This window comes from Anguilla anguilla, chromosome 3 (genome assembly GCF_013347855.1).
Source record: "Anguilla anguilla isolate fAngAng1 chromosome 3, fAngAng1.pri, whole genome shotgun sequence".
Lineage (NCBI taxonomy): Eukaryota > Metazoa > Chordata > Actinopteri > Anguilliformes > Anguillidae > Anguilla > Anguilla anguilla.
The window spans coordinates 68,752,015-68,776,142 of record NC_049203.1 but is presented as its reverse complement, the minus strand read 5'-3'; the positions used below and the strand labels follow the sequence as shown (position 1 = coordinate 68,776,142).

The 24,128-nt window shown below is 45.8% G+C and overlaps 2 protein-coding genes and 1 non-coding gene across 6 annotated transcripts; 1 reads left to right on the top strand and 2 right to left on the bottom strand.

Moving 5' to 3' along the window:
* Positions 1-239: 239 nt before the first annotated feature.
* hspd1 (heat shock 60 protein 1) lies at positions 240-11,004 on the bottom strand. 2 transcript variants are annotated; one of them, XM_035408796.1, is made up of 11 exons: positions 10,848-11,004; positions 8,312-8,487; positions 7,536-7,871; positions 7,081-7,176; positions 6,400-6,493; positions 6,140-6,308; positions 5,740-5,839; positions 4,587-4,832; positions 3,862-4,036; positions 3,129-3,307; positions 240-2,726 (listed from the first exon to the last, which is right to left on the bottom strand). In XM_035408796.1, the coding sequence occupies exons 2-11, from the start codon at positions 8,483-8,485 to the stop codon at positions 2,565-2,567; spliced, it is 1,731 nt and encodes a 576-aa protein (XP_035264687.1). In that variant the 5' UTR covers positions 8,486-8,487; positions 10,848-11,004; the 3' UTR covers positions 240-2,564. The 2 variants fall into 2 exon arrangements, with proteins under 2 accessions (XP_035264687.1, XP_035264688.1); XM_035408797.1 differs by lacking the exon at positions 10,848-11,004 and adding an exon at positions 9,423-9,564.
* A 314-nt stretch (positions 11,005-11,318) lies between these two features.
* On the top strand, positions 11,319-22,655 carry LOC118222887 (MOB-like protein phocein). 3 transcript variants are annotated; one of them, XM_035408802.1, is made up of 9 exons: positions 11,319-11,620; positions 13,998-14,153; positions 19,839-19,901; positions 20,094-20,194; positions 20,541-20,583; positions 20,963-21,049; positions 21,699-21,778; positions 21,927-22,038; positions 22,469-22,653. In XM_035408802.1, exons 1-9 carry the CDS (start codon positions 11,618-11,620, stop codon positions 22,598-22,600), a joined length of 777 nt encoding a protein of 258 aa, XP_035264693.1. In that variant the 5' UTR covers positions 11,319-11,617; the 3' UTR covers positions 22,601-22,653. The 3 variants fall into 3 exon arrangements, with proteins under 3 accessions (XP_035264693.1, XP_035264692.1, XP_035264691.1); XM_035408800.1 differs by lacking the exons at positions 11,319-11,620; positions 13,998-14,153 and adding an exon at positions 18,221-18,350 and having other exon boundaries at positions 22,469-22,655; XM_035408801.1 differs by lacking the exons at positions 19,839-19,901; positions 20,094-20,194; positions 20,541-20,583; ... (2 more) ...; positions 21,927-22,038; positions 22,469-22,653 and adding exons at positions 14,542-14,631; positions 14,835-15,454 and having other exon boundaries at positions 11,467-11,620.
* On the bottom strand, positions 17,241-17,358 carry LOC118224420. The gene has a single exon (XR_004764644.1). It is a non-coding gene; the product is annotated as a U5 spliceosomal RNA (small nuclear RNA).
* Positions 22,656-24,128: the final 1,473 nt, after the last annotated feature.

Below are 24,128 nucleotides of genomic sequence, written 5' to 3'. Positions count from 1 at the left end.
GATAGTCTATCGTTTTAAAGTTCCCTCTTGGAAAATCACTTTGGAGATAAAAGCCTGAGAAACAAAATGATGGACACTACTTAAAGGCAAGCTGAACACCAGACCATCTGACAGGTAAAGCGTCAATAGTGAAATCAAGAGATGCATACTTAAGACGTTTTAAGGAACAGTCAGCCGGAACGCAGTCGCCCCCGACCCAAGAACTAACAGGTCAAGATTCTGAAACAATACGCCGACTCTTCAGAGCATTTTATTTTTATTAAATACATTTTACAGCTCTTACACTACACTATAAAACAAAGGTTAACGTTGAATCGGCACTGCCATGTCTTAGCGAAGGACGATGCATTGTGCAAACACACGCCACCACCGTTAGATGTTCCGTTGAGTAGCCTCCCCATGCACAGTCATTTTTTGCCACTGGTCAGGCAGAAGCAAACACTTGTATGCAAAAAAACAAACATGTACGCTATAGTTATGCGATAAATATCAGGCACGATATAGTGCTGAGCATCCAGTGGTGGGTTTCACAGAGCTAGAGTGGAGATTACTAATCTTTCAAACCACTGTGCAAGAGGATGCTCACCACTCAAACGCCCCACCCCATGTCCCTCCATCTCCAAAGACTGACGGTTCAAGCTGTTACCGTCAGTATATAAACTTGCATTTTTCTCTCCATTTCAGTACAGGCTGCATTTCTGCATTGGATAGACTGCATTTATATAGCGCTTTTATCCGAAGCGCTTTACAATTGATGCCTCTCATTCACCCATTCACACACACACACACCCACGGTGAATGGTTGCCATGCAAGGTTCCAATCAGCTCGTTGGGAGCAATTAGGGATTAGGTGTCTTGCTCAGGGACACTTCGACATGCCCAGGGCGGGGGATCAAACCGAACCGGCAACCCTCCGACTGCCAGACAACCGCTCTTACCTCCTGAGCTACGTCGCCCTGCATTGGGAACAGAAAACTAAGAAAAGGGCACACACACATCCACACACACACACACCCTCCCCAGCAGCTGGTACAGAATCCAGATCGCCCAACTCCAATTGTTATTTGCAGCCCTGGAGGCCCTAGTCACACAGGAACGAGAGGCCGTTATTCAGCCGGGATTAACGGTCTCATCAGCGAGCACCAGCGCCCCCTGCTGGTCGATCGGGCATTCGCATCTCCCCTTGGAGATGCGAATCTTCCGACCTTTAAACTGCAGCGCGATTAGCGGCAGCCGACATCACGTGCGTGAAAGTAGCGCGCGTGCCTTTCTGAGCTCTCCCGGACGGAAGCTGGTGGCAATGAGCGTCGTCTTAATAAAAAAATAATACGATTAAGAAAAGGGGAACGAAGCACAAAAAAGCACAAACGTTAAACCCACACGCTTTCTGAGACCATCATTCAAGAGAATGATTTGCAGACCACCACATTTATTCAATTTGAAATGGCAAGTTTAGTTACACTGCGGGACAGTTAACATACTAGGGTAACCACCGTTCTTCTCCCGGTGCAGTTACCATTGCTAATTTGGTGAGCCACGAAAGAGCTAAAATGACAGACGTTAGTCCATGCAGCTGTGCACTTCTAGACGAAGACATCCATCAAATCCAGTGAACTGCCCTCCCTAGTGCCTTTGTACAAACAGGAAAAAAATGCCATTTAACAGCAGTAAACGAGGCACTTACCATCTAGGCGAATTTCAAAATGAAGCGGTAACCCAAACTAATCTTTTCATACGGAACATCTGATGCTGACAAAGACAAATCCCAGGTTTTCGGACACAATCATGACCATGCCAAAGGACAAACAATTAAAGATATTTTAATAGATTCTCAGCCGGATACGGTAATTACCGGACAAAAAAGTACTTCGGACAGCAATGGGCAATACAAAAAAAAAACAAAAAAAAAAACATAATATACATGTATAAAAAAATGAACAATGATCAAGAGATTAATTATCTTTTCTGACAGAAGTGCCCGGGACCTGGAATGAAGTTTGGCTGCAATGACAACGCTCCACTGATCTGTCGATCCTTCTGGCCTTCCAGGCTCTACCCCAAAAATCCTGAAAAAGGGTCTGATGGAGCCAAAAAGGGGAACACACACTGCATTTTAGTGTTCTGATAAACGATGGCAACACTTTCAAAACTCACCAGAACATCAAATTCCATCCATAAAAATAAAGAAACCAGTGGTAAAATCAGCACGTGTGCATTTTCATCGATGCTTGAGGGACAGACAGCGCTTATGAAGATTAATTTGCGATCACAGTCCGAGCAAACCGCGTACCACGTTCACGTATTCGTGTGAGATGATGGGGGGGTGGGGGTGGAGCTGGGGGTGGGGCACAGGTGAGCCTGGTTCACAGTCTTCAGGTGTTTTTTTTGAAAAAGGGGGTACAGGGCCAAGGCGGAGGTGGGGTTGTTTGCGTTTCCACTTCTTCAACGAACTTGGTATCGTAGTCCAGCAGGTCGGAAGGGGGAGGGGCCATTCCATTCGGCCCCGCCTGACCCCGCCCCCTGCATTAAGTCTGGCAGAGGAGGGTTCCGGGAGGGGCGGGGTTTTAGAACATGCCGCCGCCCATGCCGCCCATGCCTCCCATCCCCCCCATGCCTCCTGGCATGGCCGCTTCCTTCTCGTCCTTGGGGATCTCCGTGACGACAGCCTCCGCGGTGGCCAGCAGGGAAGCGACGCCGGCGGCGTCCATCAGCGCCGTCCTCACGACCTGCAGGGGGAGCCAGAGAGCCTCAACCGCTGCACTCTACTGACGTCGTAACATAACATAACATAACAATGACGAGAACAGGCCACTCAGCCCAATGATCCGTCCTGTACGTTTTCATTCCAACTAACAAAACACACCTCATTCAACAGCAAGAGATCTTGTCGAGCTGCTAATTAGCAGAATCAGGTGTGCCTATTTAGGTTTGAAATGAAAACCAAGAGGATGACAGATCTCTAGGAACAGGGCTGGCTACCACTGCTATGAGAGGTTAAGCCTCAAAGGCTGCTCGTGTCCCGAACCCTGATCAGAGATCAGTGTGGCTGCTCGTGTACAGAACCCTGATCAGTGATGAGCCTCTCTCAGCGGTACCAGGATGTGTCTGGGCTCGGGTACGGGTCGTACCTTGGTGGGGTCGATGATGCCCTTGGCCACCATGTCCACGTACTCCCCCTGCATGGCGTCGTAGCCCAAGTCGACCCCGCCCTGCAGGATCTTCTCCACCACCAGCGAGCCCTCCACCCCCGCGTTCTTGGCGATGGTCATGGCCGGGATGCGCAGGGCGCGGCGGATGATGTCGATGCCTGCGGAGGACGGCAGGGGAGGAGGGACAAAAATATCAGGAACCGCGACCCAGCTCAAGAGCTTACTCATTCATACGAGGTCAATAAAGATGACAAGGATTTTTTGACAGAGAGAGGATGAGTTTTGCTGATGCTAAAACAATGCTTTCTATAACAGCACTGATGCCTAAACAGATATTAAAGATTTAAGTCTTTGCCTTAAGACTTAAGGCAAAGAAATTGAACAATTTCATTGTTTTACTTAATTGTTTAAATTATACTTTATACTCATACTTTATACCGTTACCCTTCGGTATTTTGACATTGCTTAACGTTCGTTAGCTAGCTTGCTAATGGTACCGGCTGTCACCAAGTCGACAGAGCCAGCGTCACATTAACTGGTGTGTCGGGAGGTGGAAAACAGTACATATTTCAACTGGAAGGCTCAGGCGTTGTATTTGTGGCACCAGAAAGAGGCACCAAAATCTGCAGTAGGGCCAGTAGATACCGGTTATACGGGCCCTGGTGCCGTATCGGTACCGGGTTCGGGTGATCCAGCCCCGTCGGTTACGCACCGGTCTTCTGGTCGGAGTTGGCGGGCGAGATGGTGTCCAGGGCCGGGATGCAGCGCAGGAGGGCGCAGCCGCCGCCGGGCACGATGCCCTCCTCCACGGCGGCCCGCGTGGCGTTCAGGGCGTCCGTCACCCGGTCCTTCTTCTCGTTCACCTCCACGTCGCTCGTGCCCCCGACCTGCCGGACGAACAGAGACTCGCCCGTCAGCCGAACCGCGATAAAAACGAGCATCGCGTAAACGCTGCTCGCTGTTACACAGCGTTGTGCAGGTTCACACGCTTACATTCTCCTGCACTACACCCAAGACTGCCAGCATCTGACAAAATTCAAACATGGACACTCAAAATACAGTGAGAAGTTCCTCATTCATGTACCAGTGATGATTTAAACGTGTACAGCTGATGTCTGCAGGCCCAATTCATTTCTCCATTCTGTCTTAATGAAGGTATGTATGCTGCACAGAAAACTGGAACATTGGAGCAAATGAGTCTTGAGTCTTTTCTACAACTCCGACCTCCACAGCTAATCAAATCCCTGATTTTAAAAACAGCCAATCGAATCCAGCCACCTTAGCTCCTCTGAACCCTCACCCCTAATCCCTGACTTTACCAGCCAATCAAATCCAACCTCATAAGCTGCCTGAACCTTCACCCCTGATCCCTGACCTTAACAGCCAATCAGATCCAGCCTCATCAACTCCCCTGAACCCTGAACCTTGACCCCTGACCTTAAGCACGGCCACCCCGTCGGACAGCTTGGCCAGCCGCTCGTTGAGCTTCTCCTTCTCGTAGTCGCTGGTGGTGGTCTCCAGCTGCTCGGCGATCTCGGCCACGCGCTTCTCGATGGCGGCGGCGTCGCCACGCCCCTTCAGCAGCATGGTGTCGTCCTTGGTTACCGACACCTCGCCCACCTTCCCGAAATCGTGCGCCTGGATGTCCTCCAGAGCCAGGCCCGTCGCGTCGTCACCAAACACCTGGGGGGGGGGGGGGGGGGGATCAGCTCGTTAGCCCAGTGCGAGCTGGGAAACTATCCTCATGTCACCTCACATGACCATTACAATTCATGTGACCTCGTCTGAACCAATCAAACGGTGCTTTCCTGGGAAACCCAAGAGCACATGACAGGTCCAGCCATTAAAAGATAAGCCGGGCCCTCACTCCGCATTACTCGGGTGAGAAGGAGATTGTGTTGGTGAACACAAGCAGGTCACAGTCCATCAGGGATACAACATTCTGCAGTTCAGCCACTTGAGTGTCACGCAGCACACTTAAAGCAGCTGGGAAATATTTTTCCACCACTAGGGCCGGGCAATATATCAATATTATATCGATATCGTTATATGAGACTGCATATCGTCTGGGATTTTGTATATCGTAATATCGTGATATGGCATAGGTGTTGTCTTTTCCTGGTTTTAAAGGCAGCATTACAGTAAAGTCATGTAATTTTCTGAACTTATCTGACTGTTCTAGCTGTTCTATTATTTGCCTTTACCCACTTAGTAATTACATAGGCGTTACTGATGATTATTTATCAAAAATCTCATTGTGTAATTTTGTGGAAGTACCAATAGTCATCTCCACAATATCGATATCGAGGTATTTGGTCAAAAATATTGTGATATTTGATTTTGTCCATGTCGCCCAGCCCTATCCACCACCCAATAATTAGTCTTATTCACCATTTTCCAGTAAAATGTCCTTCATCTCAGCATGTTCCCATCAATAGCCATTTTACACTGATGTGCATTAACAGGTTTTTTTTTAAACCAGGTTACCAGGTGCAATTATCCAGCTAACTCAGTAACCCTGGAATATGATACAGGTGAAACCGGGTCCTGGAATGAGTGCCAAACTGGGGTGATGTATAGCTTTACTCACAGTGCCCCCGGTGGCGATGGCCATGTCCTGCAGCTGGTTTTTTCTGTTGTCTCCAAACCCTGGGGCCTTCACTGCTACAACCTGGAGCCCCACCTTCAGTCTGGAGACAGAGCACAAGTTAGGGTGCGCACACACGCCCACACACATACATATACACACACGACACCACTGCAATTCCACTTCCAAATATAGCAACCTTATTTTCAGTCCTGATACACAAATAGCCAGCACTTCCTACAGCACTGGTAATATAATTATATTCAGCCACCCTGAAGGTTTTTCCATCACTGAGAGTACCAGGCAGGACGATGCATGGACGGACCAGGAGGTCGATTTTTCCCATCAGAGAGAGAAGCGGACAGGTCGATGGGGGGGTGGTTTGGGGGGGGGGGGTGCAGACCTGTTGAGGACCAGGGTGCTGAGGGCTTCCCCGTCCACGTCCTCCGCCACGATGACCAGCGGCTTGCGGTGCTGGTTGGCGATCTCCAGCGCGGGGACGATGCTCTGCACGCTGGAGATCTTCTTCTCGCTCAGGAGCAGGTAGGCGTCCTGGAACTCGCACTTCTGACCTGCCGTCGGGGAGAGGAGCAAGAGGTCAGGGGGTCACAGAGGGTCAGGGGTCGGCGAGGGTGAAAGGAGGAGCCTAAGGCAAGGCCTCACCTTTGGCGGTGTTGATGAAATAGGGGGAGATGTAGCCCCGGTCGAACTTCAGCCCCTCGATGATCTCCAGCTCATCGTGCAGAGTTTTGCCATCCTAGAATCAGACCGGGCAGTGGTCACCATTCATGAGCTCAGAAAACATTTAAACTCCTATTCCAAGCTAGTTCTCTACTGCCATAACACAAAGTGTCAGTCATTAATGAGATTTATTTCCTTAAGCAGTGAGCAATGCAGAATTATACAAATGAGCAGCTGAGGGAATAGACACTGCAGCCACTGTGAGGCCGACTACACCCAGCCTATAGGAACCATTCCAATCACTTGTTCTACACATTCCTCGTCTCCTCTGTCCTCTCCTGACCCAGAAAGCGAGCCAGGACTGCCATCTTTGAGGATATTCCAACCCGTTAAATACTCTTTGCAGGAGCTAGGAGGCTCCTGAAGGACGCCTGAGCAAAAAAACATGTGACTGCGTCATTTGAGGGAGTATTTTTTTCCCCCCCAGAACATGTGACATATATATGATTGACATCAACAGCCTTGAATCATCCTTTGGGCGGAGCTAAGGAAGCGAGGAAAGGATGCGAGGAGATAAAACAGGTGATAGGAATGAGCCCAGTGATCACCCCCCTTCCCATGAGCCACTCTGGGACCGACTCCCGCCAGCCAATCGGAGCCCACCTTCACAGTGATGACCCCCTTCCGGCCCACTTTCTTCATGGCGTCGGAGATGATGGTGCCGATCTCGCTGTCTCCGTTGGCGGAGATGGTGGCCACCTGGCAGGAAGCAACAGAAAAGGAGACAAACTTTCAGTCCCAGTCCTGCACAAACCAGAGCCGTACCTTCACAGGTAAGAGACTAGGCCTGAAGATGAATGTCCAAACAAACGCTCAAAATTTTCAGCTGGGAGAAAATTAAAATTTTCCACAAGTCTTTCAATGTTTTTTTTTAAGAAAATGGAGAATGGAGTGTTTTCAGTTTTAAAATAATGTAATGTAAAATACTCATGACATAAGAGTTTCTACTCAACACAATAGAACTTGTATTGAGCAACAATACTTGATATCACCATGGATGACCAAGATAAACACAGTGAGGGTAACAGACACCTGACCCCCAGGGCCCCTCCCCTTGCCTGTGCGATCTCCTCCGGCGTGGTGACGGGCTTGGACAGCCTCTTCAGCTCGCCGATGACCGTCTCCACCGCCATCATCACGCCGCGGCGGATCTCCACGGGGTTGGCGCCCTTGCTGATGGAGTCGAAGCCCTCCTTGGCGATGGCGCGCGCCAGCACGGTGGCGGTGGTGGTGCCGTCGCCCGCCTCCTCGTTGGTGTTGTTGGCCACGTCCTGCACCAGCCTGGCCCCGATGTTCTTGTACCTGTCCTTCAGTTCGATGCTCTTGGCCACCGTCACGCCGTCTTTGGTCACCTTGGGGCTGCCCCAGCTCTGCTCGATGATGACCGTGCGACCCTGTGGGGGTGGGGGTGGGGGGGGGGCAACGGACATTTAGATTTACGCAGAAACAAATACCTAAAACTGACGTGATGGACAAATCTACAGAAGGTAATGTGAAAGAATATGCTCCATAAATTTTTTTTATTTTTTATTTTACAAATAAAATATACTACGGCTTCCAGAAAGGAGCCCTCACTCTGTTCAAAATCAAATGGATCCCCTCCTTCTCAATGGTTTCCAAAACTTGACCTGACAGAGCTTTGCTTCACAACTCAGGGAGGGGATGAGCGAATGGTTTCTAGTACCCAAAGCATCCCTTTTTTGGCTGGAAGAATTAATATTGTTCACAGGTGTACATTCAACCGACAGTAAAACCTACCAATAATGTCTTAAAACATTACAAGGTTCTCATTGGTTGGTTTCGCCTCTAACACCCCTTTCCCCGCCCCCAGTACCTTGGGTCCCATGGTAACCGCCACAGCATCAGCCAGCAGGTCCACCCCCTGGAGCATGAGAGCTCGGGCGTCGGCGCCGAACTTGACGTCCTTGGCGTAGCTGCGGGTGAGGTGGGGGGCCAGGGCTCGGCACACGGGCCGGATCTGTTTCATCACAGCAGGTAAACGCAGCATTGCTGGGGGGGGGGGGGGGGGGGAAGAAGGGAGAGTGCCACATTTAAACCTCAGTGTTCCTTAGCAACCATCCATTCATCCACAATATCAGCTCAATTTGATTTATTTTTTTGGCTTTTATACTGACATGGTCCATGATATTATTATTACAAGTAATTCGACAAGAATGGCCGACCACATTGTCACTTCAAACTGACACGCGCAGGGGCACAATTCTGGGGACGTTATTATGAGCTGTGTGCCGTTAAGTGAAAATCCGATTGTTACACCGATTCTGTTCCATCAAACCCTGAAGTTAGGACTTTGATCAAACGCCGAATTTTTAACCACATTCTAGAATGAGGTTGCAACTGAATACTGACATCAGGTGCGGACAGGGAACTAGTATCAAGTGTCAAACCAACAAACATTGGTGCTACAGGGAACTTTCACCCTGGTGTCGTTTTGAAACACTCCCTCCCCACCAAAAACCACCGCACAGTCTTCAAAATGAATGTTTTAAAATTAAAAAATTAAACCGCGCCACCATGTCAGCCTGTTCACCAACGTGATGGATCGTGTGCATGTGTTTATGAAATTGGAAATAATCTTTTCGTCAATCCAGTGAGCACACAGCGATACATTTTAATAGAAACTGGACGGTTACTTATTCGCACAAACCCACGCGTATACACGGCCATGTCTCACAAGGTCACTCAAAAACCTCACTGTTAGCTTCTTAGTTACAAAACTGCATTGTCCTTGTACATTTTCTAAGGTCACTAACTTCACATTTATACAACAATACAGGTTAGTCGATGTATTTACTGAATTCCAATATGAAGATTTAGTTCGCTTTTAATTAAGGCGTTTTATTCTGCTTGAACAGTAACTCAAATGAATGACACTGCGTGTGATAATTAGCTATAAAAGTGCCCGTGCACACGCTTTTACTTACCTATTCACGAACTAAAAGGGGATAAGACCAAATCTCACACTGAAAAAACGAACATGTGCAACAAGATTTCTAACGACAGATTCCTTCATTATGAAAGCGTGTGCGCCAAGCTCTTCCGGATCATGCCCACGTGCAAACCCGGTCCTAGTACGTCATTACACAAGGTCAAAATCGTGAGGCGAATTGAGCATGCACGGAAACTACTAGAAAGAGAGTCAGTGACACTGAAGAGAAGAGATCTTCATTACAAAATATTGTACCTTGGCAATCGTCACCCAATTATCCCCTAAATCGTCGACCGAAAGCTACATCAATGAAATATCTGGCTCAATAACGGCAAGAGTTCTTCTATAAGAATTATTAAAATGCACCAATGTCTAGCTGTATCAACTGAACTGTACCTAGTAATACTAAAAAGCATGGCGCAAGCACGTTACCGTAACCGTACCTTACCTTACCTAGTTAGATAATGGGACTTGCTAGTCGAGTAGATGCTTTTAGCAGCGGATTCTAAATAGCTAACTTTACATGGTTAACTACAGGTATCCTATAAGTAAATAACGAAGCAGATTTTCATTGATATTGTACCCTAACATTAATGTATCCCTCAAGCCATAATATGCGCACTTGCAAGTAATTTTGGTTAAATGGTGGGCATCCCAAATAATTTAGCCAATTCTTAGCTGACTGTATCTCAGGGATCCCTCCAGAAAATCTTAACTTCCAACAGTAACCGTTAGCTAAATCACAACTGCTCTAAAGCGGGAAGTTAACCAACATATATAGACGCTGAAGGGCCAAGCTTCACAGAACTCAGTGAAGCGTTTCCCCCCAGAGTAAAGGCCATGAATAAACACCATGCTGTTAACGTTAGCTTATGAGACCTTGCGCTGGGTAAATGAATAGCCGGCTGTATACTCAAATTCAAGTCAATGAAACAACGTTAAAGCTTTTCGTCATTAGCTGTTATGTAACCCCACTTTAGATTACGTACCTATCCAGTCACTTTTTTAAACCACACTTAACAATTCAATATCGCTAACCCGGTCAAAATGTTATAAAGTACCGTAAGAATACAAGTCATTGCCAGCTAAGTTAGCTAGCTACAGGTCGCTAGATACTAACGTCACCCATGCCACAACAAGCATGTCAAACGTTACCATGATCATTAGTTCACTCAGAAATAACGTCGTTACTGACACTGCCTGGCGAGGTTAGAAAATCCGGAGAAGGCACGAAAACCTTCACACTTGCTGCACTAAATCAAACTCCCAAGGCCAAATCGATGGCTAGCAGCTAGCTAGCAAACCAGCGAGCGCTAAATGCAGTGTTGCAGAAATTAAATCGTTATTACCCGGTCACATGAATAGCACACGTATTTGCTAAAAGCCGTTTCTGAAAGTACCCTCATGCTGCAATACTTACTGTTGAGATGTGGCAATTAAGTTAACTATGATGTGACAGAAGTCTGCTCTGATCGGCAGTCTTACACAGAATGTTAAACTGAAGACGTTTTGCTACCTATCAACCCAAGTCGACTCAGGACACTGCTGCGCACATGGTTCTCTCCATCCGGGTAACACGCCGGCAGGCCCCGCAACATGCATAAAATAATATGCACACACGTTAGACGAAAGAAACGTTGTCTCTTCGACCTCGTTGAAAAACCAGAACTGCACACACGCTTTTCACAGCTTATGGGTTATTTGGCAAAACATGTGATTTGAAACGTTTCCGAAATACATATCAGTATGTTTAATATTCATGCTCGTTCCTGGGCTGAATTTCTAGAAACTTCTTGTTATTCCATTGGAGGAAAAAAGTTTAGGGGTCATGGGTTGATATTGTGCAATGTTGATGCAACCATATGCAGATAAATGTTAGATTTTTACTGCATATATGGATATATTCTGTTAACATTATGTATGTCCCCCGCAACTATTTACGTGTACTGATAACAACGCGTGCAATTTTAAACTGCAATTATACTTGAGAAGATTCTAGACAAGAAATTGAAGGAGAAGTAGGGGGAGGGGGTTCAAATTTGGAAGAATAGCCGCGCATGCGCGTCATATTTCTGGATATTTCTTCACGTGGAGCGTTTGTACCTGCTAGTATCAAGCGTGTGCCTGTCGCCTACTGAATCCTTGTGTAAAGACCTCGAGGGCTTGCACATTTTGCACAAACGCGCTGAAATGGTAAGAGTATTGATCAGCCACTGGTATGTTACTTATCAAGAAGAGACGAGATGTTGCATGTTATAATATAAATGAATTCGAGTTGCTTGCGTCCCATCATAGTGCAGTCATAGCTGGATTGAGTAACTATAATTCGTTCAGTTGCAAGGTCGACTAGGGTATTGTCGTAATTATTCACCTATTTGATATCTGAATGTATATTAATAGCTCGCTAACTAATACTAGCGATATCGGATACATCCAATATTTTGGTTAAAATGTATGATATTTGCCACTCTCTAAGATTTCAGTAGGAAGCCAGCTATCTAACGTCACATGGATGGGCCATTAAATGACTCCCTAAATTATTCTAGCTAGCTTACTACCATTTATCGTGTTTAAAATTGATTTTGTTGACTGGGAATTTGGTCAATTCGGCAGTACAGTAATTCTTTAGCAGTTTTGTTGGTAACAAGCTAGCTAGTTGGCTACCTATAGTAGGCTATTAGAATCAGTAAGCTGGTGTTTCAGTTTAAAACTCGTGCATTTAAGTTGGGTCACTATCTAGAGTCTTATTTTATTTTTTACCTGAATTGTCTTGAGCAAGCTTTTGCTTTAACGTTACTTAAACCCGTTAGGCTGTTACCTATTTTTTTTACAATCTATAGCTAGCTAGTTACACAAGCAATTGTATCCGGGGCAATGCGATTTTGCTAGCTAGTGCAGGTTGTCATTATGAAGCTAGTCTAAGGCAATTCTAGTTCACTAACGTTATCAAACTAATATTCAAACGTGTATTTACCATTGCCATACCATTATTTTCAGGATTATACGACTAGGACTAGGTGCATTTTAAGTGCATATTTCAACCCACAAGAAGATCGTCATGAAAAGTAGTTGTGCGCATGTGCAGAAGGCCTCAAAGTAGTTTCTGTAGTCCGCTCATTTTCCCGATGACGGGGATTTTTAAAACCGGCATGCAAAAAAAAAAAAAACCTCGTCATACCATTATGAGGTATGGTATTTCTATACAGATAGTATGATCTCTGTGAAGCAGTGTGCGATCTTTTACCAATGTTTTAAAGGATTTTTAGATCTCTTCAATATTGTGTTGTTGCCCGAGTGGAATCGTTTTGCTTCTGAAACGGCCAATATCAGTATATTATCGTTTGAAATATTGTTGCGGGTGGTGGTGGTGTTATCTGTAACACATGACAGTGGCAGCGGAGGAATTAATGAGCTATGTGGAATTTGCGTGGTCCCACCATCCAATTAAATTCTCGTATGAATCTCCTTTTCAGCTTTCTTAGTCTGCTTCACTTCTTCATTCATTGCCATTTTTGTTGGTTTTTCTTTGTCACGTTTGTCAGTTGAGTGTACTATGGAAGATCAGTACTTATTATGCGATGTGCTGAAATGAGCCGTTTTTAATCTTGTTTGGATTGGTCCAAACATTTTGTCTTCTGGTTCAGTGCCCTGTGTCCTTTGGTTTACCTGAAGATGGCAAACATTGACAGTATCTCTTCTATTCTCTGTAGAACCAACAGACTGGAACTTTACCCTCCCATCCCCCACCCCCTCCATTCCCATCCCCTCCCCCTCCTAAATGGCTTTTTGTTGCGGGATGACCTTCACTCAAGGTCATGAACACACATCAGACATTTTGTAATTTCAAGTGAAGCAATCTGAATGCAGCTTTCCAAAGACAGCCTTTGAATCCAGTCACAGGCTGATCATTTTGAAATGCTGTTTTTAACCTAGAGAATTTTTCCTATCATCTTCTTAAAATTGTAACATCCAGCATTCAGTAAGAAACATCCACCATTTCCTCTGTATGCACTGTGTACTGATAACGAGTGAGAGAGATCAGCAATACAAACGGGTTTGAGAACTGAAAGGTATTACTGAGGGAGCTATTTGTTTAAAAAGAGCCAATGTACATGATAGTGAACATGTTGTATTTGCTTGGCTTCTCTCTAAAAGACTGATCTAATGGCAAATGCAGAGTATACTCAAAATCAGAGGTGGGCAACGAGGGCTGTATTCGTTTCTGGTTTCCACGCCAAACTTCCGGCCTTAATTACTTAATTAACCCTAACATTTACACCATCTAGCATTTTTTGCACATTTCTTGATAAGCGCATCAATGACAGTCAAACTCTGTTCTTGTATATGTATATGAAACGTTTTTACTGTGATCTACCCAACGAGTGAACCAGCGTTGGCGTATGCAGACAGTTAGCTCATTTAGACATGGTAATTTGTGGAAACAAAAGCGTACATACACACTGACCCTCCAGGACCAGAATTGGCTGCCTGTGCTTCAAATGAAACTGAGAGTCCAAAAATGGGCCTTCTTCCCCACCCCCCAACTCGATCACTCCGTTTCTTTTTGCAGGCATTCAGGAAGTTCCTCCCCTTGTTCGACCGGGTCCTGGTGGAACGGCTGGCCGCGGAGACGGTAACTAAAGGGGGCATCATGCTTCCGGAGAAGTCCCAGGGGAAGGTGCTGCAGGCCACGGTGGTGGCAGTGGGCCCAGGGGCCGCCAACAAGGTGAGAAGTAATAATCCTCTCGATCAGCGGGTTTCCGGCCCTGTTCCTGGAGATCTACCGTCCTGTAGGTTTTCACTCCAACCCTAACAAAGCACACCTCATTCAACAGCTAGAGCAGGGCTGCCCAACCCTGTTCCTGGAGATCTACCGTCCTGTAGGTTTTCACTCCAACCCTGACAAAGCACACTTCATTCAACAGCTAGTGACCTCTTTGATCTGCCAAGTAGTAGAATCAGGTGTGCCAAATTAGGGTTGAAATAAAAACCTACAGGACAGTGTAACTGCAGAATTGGGGTTGTGATCCACTGCCCTCGATAGTTTGTTTTTCCGAGACTGATCTGGGTGGGTGGACAGGATTGACTAACCTGTCTGCATCTGCCCCATTCAGGATGGAGACATTCAGCCGATTAGTGTCAAAGTTGGGGAGAAGGTCCTATTACCCGAATATGGAGGAACTAAAGTTATTCTGGAGGACAAGGTATGCACATTAATGTCAAATGTCAGGTAATCCTGTTTGCTGACAGTTTGTCTTCACTTTTGAATAATCAGTCAGTGGCATTTTTTGGTCACACATCTCATTAAAATTGACATGTTTTACCAGTGTAAGAGTCTGACTTAAGTAGCCTATATGATGAGGTGGCTGTAAATCTAACATTTCAGTTTTTCTTTTTTCTTTTTCAGGACTACTTCCTGTTCCGTGATGCTGATATCCTGGGCAAATATGTAGATTAACTTCCTTCCCTGACGTTTAACCCCTGAATCCATTGCATCTGAAAGAGAAGAGAAAATGGTGGCACTTCTGTGTATTTTCTATGTCATTCAATTGTATATAATGATTGTTTTCTTATAATAAAGTGAACATTTGGGTCCACATGGGGAGGGTTGTTTTTGCATAATCAGTAGGGTTGCCAGATTGTCTACACTTTTCTCATATGTACTGTTGTCCTGATTGTGCCAACCCAGTTGACTACATTGTTAAAGTAATTACCACTAATTAAACACAGACAATGACTGACAGCCATGTTCGCATGTTAAATTCAGTCTGATTATTTAGGACTATGTGGACATGCAGCAGTGTTTTGAAATGTTGTTTGGGGGACGTCAGGTTTTGTTTGAAGCTGTAGGTAATAGCCTACAGTATAAACGAGCTGTTGTATATTTAACTTGCTCAGAAATTAAATGATATTAATATTTTCCAGCAGAGGCATATATTTGTGAAATAAAACTGTTAACCATCATGTACACAGTTCAAATGAAAAAGTGAAGGTTCTAAAGTGATTAAATTTGATCATGATCAGTTATCTACCGTCTCTATCACTGTTGGGGAAATAGCCCTTCTCCCTAAACATTCGGTCTCATTTAAGCGCCAACTTCTTGAACTCCACCATCCAGGATGCCTCGTGCCCACTCCACATCATAAACCAATTTAGCACTGAATTCAATAGCCTATTCAATTTGCACAAAACTACGAAAATTAGCTCTGAAGAAAACCCTATGACACAGCAATAGAAAACGGAGTACGCGAAAAAATGGTAATGACCACGAACTGTGCGAGACTCTGTTGCTGCCATTTTGTCACGTATCCAGCTCACACAACCTCACAAGTAAGTTTTGGACCTCGCCCACTTTCCGGGGCTACCGTAATTAAAATCACGTTCGCGACCCAATACACATGTTTGTGGCTTTTGACTGCTCTAAAGACTGGCAAAAAAAACAGAGAAATTACTGCAGAATGTTCCAGCATCTGTCTCCGGAAGCAACAAGACAGTTGTGGGCCTAGCTAGCCGAAGAAATACAGAGGGTCCACCAAAGGCGAAAACAAGTCGGACGGAAGAACAAGCAGTTTTTGCTTTGGTAAGAAGTGTTCGATTCTAGAGGTGAAGGGCAAAGGTTTTAAACCGTGAGTGGGCAGCTAAAATGTTAGTCTTTAGTTGAAGTCATTCGTCTCTTTGCCAATTCCTTCGTTACTTGAGCTAATAAAGAAATAAACAGATGGGCCTACCCATATACGTGGGTGGGTTTGTAGCTTGATACGAGGGACAAACAGGTGTTTAGTACAGACATTAGTATGGGTTAGACTCGAAATCACACCCTTTGTTGGCATCGATTCAGAGGGCTGTGTTTAACTTAGTTTAATGTACTGTAATTAATTCATGTAAATGTGAAATTTGCGAAATATCTTAATTCGGCTAAAGACACCCAACACCACAGCTTTTTACGTCGCCGACATGTAGGCTTTGCAAACCTATGAGTCTAAAAAGTACTCTACTACCATCTAGCGGTAAAGTTTTTATTCAAGTCATTGTATTGTCGCGATTTAAATTCACCCGCATGGTGCATAATGCTTTCGGAACTTACATTAATACAAAACATAGTTTGCTTTCTATAGCTAGGAGGTTAAATGTTTGTTTTTACGTTTTTTTGCAATCCCCTTATATTAATCACTAAATAGGCGGACTGTGTTGTGTGGTTTTATATTGAGTTTACCAGGTAGCTGCACTTCGTGGTCGGCTTCTCACGCTTCAATTGTCTATTGCATTACAGGCATTTAGCAGACGCTCTTATCCAGAGCGACTTACAGAACTGTTTACATAGCATTTTACATTGTACCCATTTACACACCTGGAGCAATGCAGGTTAAGTACCTTGCTCAAGGATACAACGGCAGTGTCCTACCTGGGAATCGAACCGGTTACATGCCCAGTTCCTTACCCATTGTGCTACACTGCCGCCCTATTGTTGATAGACAATAGGGCGGCAGTGTAGAATCCACTGTTGGTAGAATCCACCAGTGTAGCCACCATATGCGTATTAGCATATTCATGAATAAAAATAAATAAATAGCCTATTTTAAAGTGACATTTGGACAAGTCTCTTGCACACTACAAGCTTATTCATCTTCTCCGTCTATATATTAGACACGATTCTTACAGAAACCTGTCCTCCAACATTCAGGTTTTATTAAATCGTAGTTGTCGATAGTATCAGAGTATGGAAGCAGTATACTATAGTTTAGAATGAGCTAACACAGCAAGCACCTTCTGAGACATTGAAGGAAATTTTCTTTTCTTTTTAACCAGCATGGGAAGCCCCGCCGTTAAGCAGGGCTAGCTAAAAATTAGTTGATACTCATAAATGTTCCTCTCCACGGAAATCTTTAGTAAAAGGCGAAAGATTTATACGATCTGAAGAGAAACCAGAGTGTACTGAGATGCTAACGACTTTGGTAGGGGCCGGATCAAAGGCACCACTTCACACGTTGACGGGTAGAATACACATCCGAAACAACGATCGTTCTACTGATCGGAGAACTGTTCTACGTGTGGTATATATACCGTATATGAATGGATTTGCATTAAAAATGTTATCTTGAGCATAACTATGAACTAAAACATTTAATATATAGCCCGTGTATACTAGTGCACTGTGGGTAATATTATTACGCAAATGTGACGTCATTCCTAAGGTTCATTTAACCCTTTAGAGTATGATTGCAAAGTATTGTCTGCTTTTGAATTTTTGTTTAACGTTTACATTTCAACATTCAGTATCTGCTTACTTGCTCAGTGAGATCTGAACTATTTTAAAAGTGACTCAGTTGCTATAACTGAGTAACGTTAGCCCTTATATACATGGTAACTTGTACAGCCTTTTTACATGCAGCATTGGTTAGCTGTTGGTATATAAATCTTTGATTCTAAGAATATACCTTTTATATAACATTTTATTAATGATATTTTCATTGCACAACTATTATAAGTACGGTAACTGTTCTAATAGGAGAATGAGGCAAATCATAGAAATAAAAACATTTAAGAGGTATAAGAGGGGTTTAACATTTTGAGAGGAAAGTTAGTTACATTATGGTATCGGCCAATATAGTTTTAATTGGCTGTGATGCGGAATAAATTATAAAATAGATTAAAGATTAGAATAAAATTGTTTAAACTGGTGCTGACATTAGTCAATTTGCATTTATGAATGGGGGGTGAAATGAAGTACTTAAAATAGCCCAACGTTTACACGACCTACATATGCAAGTAGTTCACGTATTTGCCTAGTACTGCTCTACAGTCCCTCTGGTGGCGTGATGCGACACTGCAGCAATGCGTCGGTTGTATCCGGGATCCTGGCGAGATGGTCATGGCGGAGGGTACTGCAGTTCTGAGGAGGAATCGGCCAGGAACTAAGGCCCAGGTAACACAATTTTGCTTTGAAAAGTGGTGGGATAGGGCCATGAGACCCCCGTGGACCGAATGTGCCCGAATAAAGCGCGAGAATGTATATCGATCCGGCCTTTTGAGCGGGTGTCGGGACAGGAGAGGGCTACTGTAAATGTAGCTAGGCTAACTAGCTAACTCACTCGGCTGCCTTGGCAGTAAGGGTCAGGCCTAGCTGAGTTTGGTAGCAGTGTAGTGGTGCTAAGTGCTGCCCATTTCACGAGCTAGCTCGGCTACTCGCCGCAAACGACTTGTTCATTTGCTAAGGAAGTTTTGCTAGCTAGCATAGTGTACTAGCACATACCTAAAAGCAAGACCTCGATATACTCGGTATGTAGACTAACGTTACCTGGCCCACATAAATGTTAACTAGGTAGACTGGGTTAGTTAGGGTAATGTTAGCTAGTTCCTTGTAGTGGAGAAGATTTTTCAGCTTTTGAGGTAACGTTTGTAGTACCAAATATTTTAACCATACAGTCCACTGTACTTGACTAAGCTTGCTACCTCGCTGTTATGTACAACACAATTGAACAAGCTTACCATTCACGTTTGTCTATCTAGTGTGATTTTAATTATATAAATTTTAAAAATGTAATAATCGTCAAGTAGCATGCTATGTTCTTTAATAACGCCCACATTAGTTTGTCGATGATTCTTTTAACCAAGAACCTTTCCCCCCTAAACTAGCTTGGTACACATCGAAATAAATTGAGCTGACTAGCTAGTTAGCTTCCAATCTCATTTTGTAAAAAATAAAACAAAGATGAATGTTTTGAAAAATTGAATGATTTGTATTATATTTTTCACTGACTTGAAAGTGTGGCTATAATGCTACAATCGGATATAATGCATCTGAAGCCGGTCTTTGGATTATCAGGGCATTGGTATAGTTAAATAGCACAAGGCTATATTAGCTATTAGTCTTCAACTGAGGAATCTTAATTAGCTAGCTGACGCTGGCTGCTTCTTTTGCCAGCTGTCTTCGTCAGGACAACTGAAGCAGCAACTGATGTCATCTTGACCGGAAAGAACCCGGTGGTCTGTTCGCTATTCCTGTTCACTATTTCTGTTCACTATTACCCCGACTACTCCCGTCTCCGCTAGCTGACTGTACCATAGATCGGGGGTGCGCAACAAGCATAGATCCCTTTCCGGATTGTGTGCGAACTTCTACTCTTAATCATTTAATGAGCTCATTCGTATCTTGATCCGACATTTGTACAAGCAGGAGCTATAGTCGTACACAGCGAGTGTATCCTATACGTTCTGTTGTGCTCAAGTACAGGAGCGAACCAGCTTCGTTCATAGAGCAGCCAGAAAACTGAAACTAAATCGGCTGGAACAAAAACCAGCACGCAGACCAACCCTCCAGGACCGGAGTCGTGCACCCATGCCATTGATTATGGGTGGTTATGGTATATATTCCGTTTGACGCCATGGAAATGACTCATTTCTTCTTCTGCAGGACTTCTACAACTGGCCCGATGAATCCTTCGAGGAGATGGACAGCACACTGGCTGTACAACAGGTGTGGTTGCTAACAGAAAACAGAAAGCTTTTTTGAGCCACCAGCGGCAGCTGGGTTTAAAGGCAGTTTAAAATGCTTTGCTTACATTTGTTAGACACCATTTGCTGGTCCACTAGGTTTTATAGTTCTATAGTTGTGTGTGTGTGTGTGTATTTTAAACATACCTTTGGAAACCCTGGTTTCTCTACGCAGTACATCCAGCAGAACATTCGCTCGGACTGTTCCAACATCGACAAGATCCTGGAGCCCCCGGAGGGACAGGACGAGGGCGTGTGGAAGTACGAGCACCTCAGGTACTCCGGACGTTTCGCCCCCGCGTGCCAGATTACCTGTTCAGTTCCTGGAAGCTTGTGTCATTCTTTTGAAATCGCACAACATAAATTAAGTTGGAATGAAACATTGCATTTATACAGCACCTTTCCAGATGCTCAAAAAGTGCTTTTACAGTGATGAGGGAAACTCTCCTCAGCCACCACCGATGTGTAGCACCCACCTGGGTGAGGCACGGCAGCCTTTTAGCACCAGAACGCTCACCACACATCAACTGAGGTGGAGAGGGAGAGAACGATTTTTAATTAAATCATGTCCATTCCCTCTCCCCCCCCCTCCCCCCCACCCCCATCTTCTTTGCTGGTACAGACAGTTCTGCCTGGAGCTGAACGGACTTGCAGTCAAACTGCAGGTAAGGTTTATGACACCGGCTCTCAGATATGACCCCTTCCCTGTTGCCAATCCGTAAACTTCATTGCTTGAATACCACTTAATGATAAGTTTGTGTACATAAGTTAATTAGTATGAGGAAAATAGCTGCTTCGACTCATCTCGTCATCTATTTTGATGGGCACTCACATTCTCCCACTGTGAATTTCTAATTTTGCTGTCCTCGTATGTAACCATGTCACTGAGATGAGCGGTCTTGGGGTTATTTTCCAAAAATTGTGGTTTTCGAAAACACCTTCAGCATGATTTCTGTAGACGTTTACTTAACGTGAATGTGAGTACACAGTAAAACTTGTTAGACGCCCTCTTTCAGTGTGTGATGTGTGTTCCTGTGTCCGCAGAGCGAATGCCACCCAGAAACATGCAGCCAGATGACTGCCACAGAGCAGTGGATCTTCCTCTGCGCTGCTCACAAGACTCCCAAAGAGGTGAGTGCCAACAATCCCAGAATCCTCTGCTTCTGTTTAATAGAGCGGTCCTGGAGCCGGTCTTCTTTCGAGGCTGTGACTCTGGAACCGGCCTTCAGTAGAGGTGTGACTCTGGAATGGGCCTTCAGTAGAGGTGTGACTCTGGAACCGGCCTTCAGTAGAGGTGTGACTCTGGAATGGGCCTTCAGTAGAGGTGTGACTCTGGAATGGGCCTTCAGTAGAGGTGTGACTCTGGAATGGGCCTTCAGTAGAGGTGTGACTCTGGAATGGGCCTTCAGTAGAGGTGTGACTCTGGAAAGGGCCTTCAGTAGAGGTGTGACTCTGGAATGGGCCTTCAGTAGAGGTGTAACTGGAATGGGCCTTCAGTAGAGGTGTGACTCTGGAATGGGCCTTCAGTACAGGTGTGACTCTGGAATGGGCCTTCAGTACAGGTGTGACTCTGGAATGGGCCTTCAGTAGAGGTGTGACTCTGGAATGGGCCTTCAGTAGAGGTGTGACTCTGGAATGGGCCTTCAGTAGAGGCTGTGACTCTGGAATGGGCCTTCAGTAGAGGTGTGACTCTGGAAAGGGCCTTCAGTAGAGGCTGTGACTCTGGAACCGGCCTTCTTTAGAGGCTGTGACTCACGCTTGCCCTGTGCTGTGCCCACAGTGTCCGGCCATCGACTACACCAGGCACACGCTGGACGGCGCTGCCTGTCTCCTCAACAGCAACAAGTATTTCCCCAGCCGGTGAGTGTGCCTCTCTCTCTCTGATGTCACTACCCCGTAGTCATGGCTCTAGCCTATCCTGTTCCACTCTCTAGTCATGTGATCACCCTACACTTGTGCTATGTTCCTGTTGTGAGCTGTGGATCTCCCCCCCCCCCCCCTTCCGCAGAGTGAGCATTAAGGAGTCGTCCGTCGCCAAACTGGGCTCGGTGTGCCGGCGAATCTACAGGATATTCTCCCACGCCTACTTCCACCACCGCCAAATATTTGACAAGTATGAGGTGAGTCACCGATTTTTGGGTGAAGCCGGTCCCTCTTTGGGGTGTGGTGAGAGCCAGTCGGGTGTACCGGAGCCCCCGCAGGAAATGGGGCTCCTGAGGGGAGGGGTTGATGTAGCTGCTGTCAGCAGCGCTTGTGTAGTGAGATGGTCCAGGAGCTGGACGTCTTATGTCTAGGACTCGTGCTTTTGTGCCCTTGACTCACTTAAACTGTAAATATAAACTTATATGAAGAATAAGCCATCCTGGATAAGGGATTTATTTAGTAATGTGCAGCGATAGCATTTTATCTCCCATCTGTGCAGTTAATCTCACTGTATTCTCTCTCCCTCCCTTACTCTCTCTCCCTTTCTCTCTCCCTCCATCCCTCCCTCTCTCCCCCCCCCCCCTTCCCTTTCTCTCTCCCTCCATCCCTCCCTCCCTTCCTGTGCAGAACGAGACGTTCCTGTGTCACCGGTTCACGCGCTTCGTGATGAAGTACAACCTGATGTCCAAGGACAACCTGATCGTGCCGATCCTGGAGGAGGAGGTCCAGAACGCAGCAGCGGGAGAGAGCGAGGCGTGAGGCCCCGCCCCCCTCCTCACCTGAGGCCCCGCCCCCCTCCTCACCCGAGGCCCCGCCCCCCGGCTCACCCGAGGCCCCGCCCCCCTCCTTCCTCACCCGAGGCCCCGCCCCCTCCTTCCTCACCCGAGGCCCCGCCCCCCTCCTCACCGGAGGCCCCGCCCCCTCCTTCCTCACCCGAGGCCCCGCCCCCTCCTTCCTCACCCGAGGCCCCGCCCCCCTCTTCACCCACCCAGCACACACTACAGTAATGCGCCGTAAGGGCAGGAAACTCTCCTAATGTCACAGAAACGCTGCAGGAACCTTCAGTGTCAGCCAGGGGGCGCTCACACACAACACAGAGGTATTAAAACGCGCACACAGACTGACACACGCACACACACACACACACTCACACGTGTGGTCTCCTATATATATATATAATATATATCTCTATATTCCACTGTCCCAAGTCCTGACACATCATGGCCTCTGTAATCTGGTCTTCACTTTGGGCTGGCCTGCCCAGCCCTGCTCCTGGAGATCTGACGAAGCGCACCTGTCCCAGTGAAACTCCTCGCTGTCAGGTGAACAGAAGCGGCTGGCGACTCCACGTGTATCGGAGGAGGCGTGTGGTAGTCTACACCCTCCCCAGACCGACAGAGGATAGCGCACCGACCAGGACTGTGTGATACACATGGGGAATTGGTATAACGACTAAATTGGGGAGAAAACGGCAAAAAAAGAAAAGAAAAACTAAGCGCACCTGATTCCACTAATTAGCAGCTCATTGAGCGCTCTAGCTGTTGAATGAGGTGTGCTTTGCCAGGGTTGGAGTCGAAAAGCTGCTGGATAGTAGATCTCCAGGAACGGGGCTGGGCTGCCCTGGCTTTGGGGTTCTGTTCCGGCTGTTTCTCTCTCTCTCTCTCTCTCACTCATCTCAGCGGTTAAGTTATTGTGTGGGCGGAGTTATTGTGTGGGCGGAGCCTCCTGTCCACGTCACTCAGGGCTATGGCCCCGCTCGTCCCACTTTTATACTTTCTTTTTGTTGTTTTTTTTAACGGACTAACGTTTGTTGTTATTTTCATTGTATCTGTTAATTAAAAGTAATGTTACCCATCGGTGCGTCCTGGTTGTTGGGTTTTGCTTCACAATCTCTGGTTGCTGAAAGTTTGCCGTATTGGAATGTACTTATTTTGGTGACGTTTTAATGCCGTACAAGAAGAACTGAAGGGCACCAGACAAAAATAAATTGAATGGGAAGAAACTTTATTTAAAAATGAGATATTAACACCAACAAAAAGCATAAAATACACTGGCAACAATTCTCCAGAATGTCACAATACTGCATCAGGTCATTAATACTGATTTGTTAGGCCATTTAAAACTTTTCGACGATGGGTTTATGGTATATAAAGAAACACCTACATTACACTTGGCTAGTAACTCAAATGCATAAAAGGGTATTGAAAAGGGGTAAAAGCTTCAACACTGCAGCAATTAGTAAAAATGGAGAAATATTTAGAATGTTTTAAATTCAAAGTTGGTTTTG

What these genes read in the sequence shown, in the direction of transcription:
- hspd1 (XM_035408796.1), bottom strand. Translation starts at nt 8,485, where the DNA reads ATGCTGCGTTTACCTGCTGTGATGAAACAGATCCGGCCCGTGTGCCGA. An exon ending in CGGTTACCATGGGACCCAAG is followed by an intron (nt 7,872 to 8,311) that starts GTACTGGGGGCG and finishes CCACCCCCACAG; the next exon opens with GGTCGCACGGTCATCATCGA. An exon ending in CCATCGCCACCGGGGGCACT is followed by an intron (nt 4,833 to 5,739) that starts GTGAGTAAAGCT and finishes CCCCCCCCCCAG; the next exon opens with GTGTTTGGTGACGACGCGAC.
- LOC118222887 (XM_035408802.1), top strand. An exon ending in GCACACTGGCTGTACAACAG is followed by an intron (nt 19,902 to 20,093) that starts GTGTGGTTGCTA and finishes TTCTCTACGCAG; the next exon opens with TACATCCAGCAGAACATTCG. An exon ending in GACTTGCAGTCAAACTGCAG is followed by an intron (nt 20,584 to 20,962) that starts GTAAGGTTTATG and finishes CTGTGTCCGCAG; the next exon opens with AGCGAATGCCACCCAGAAAC.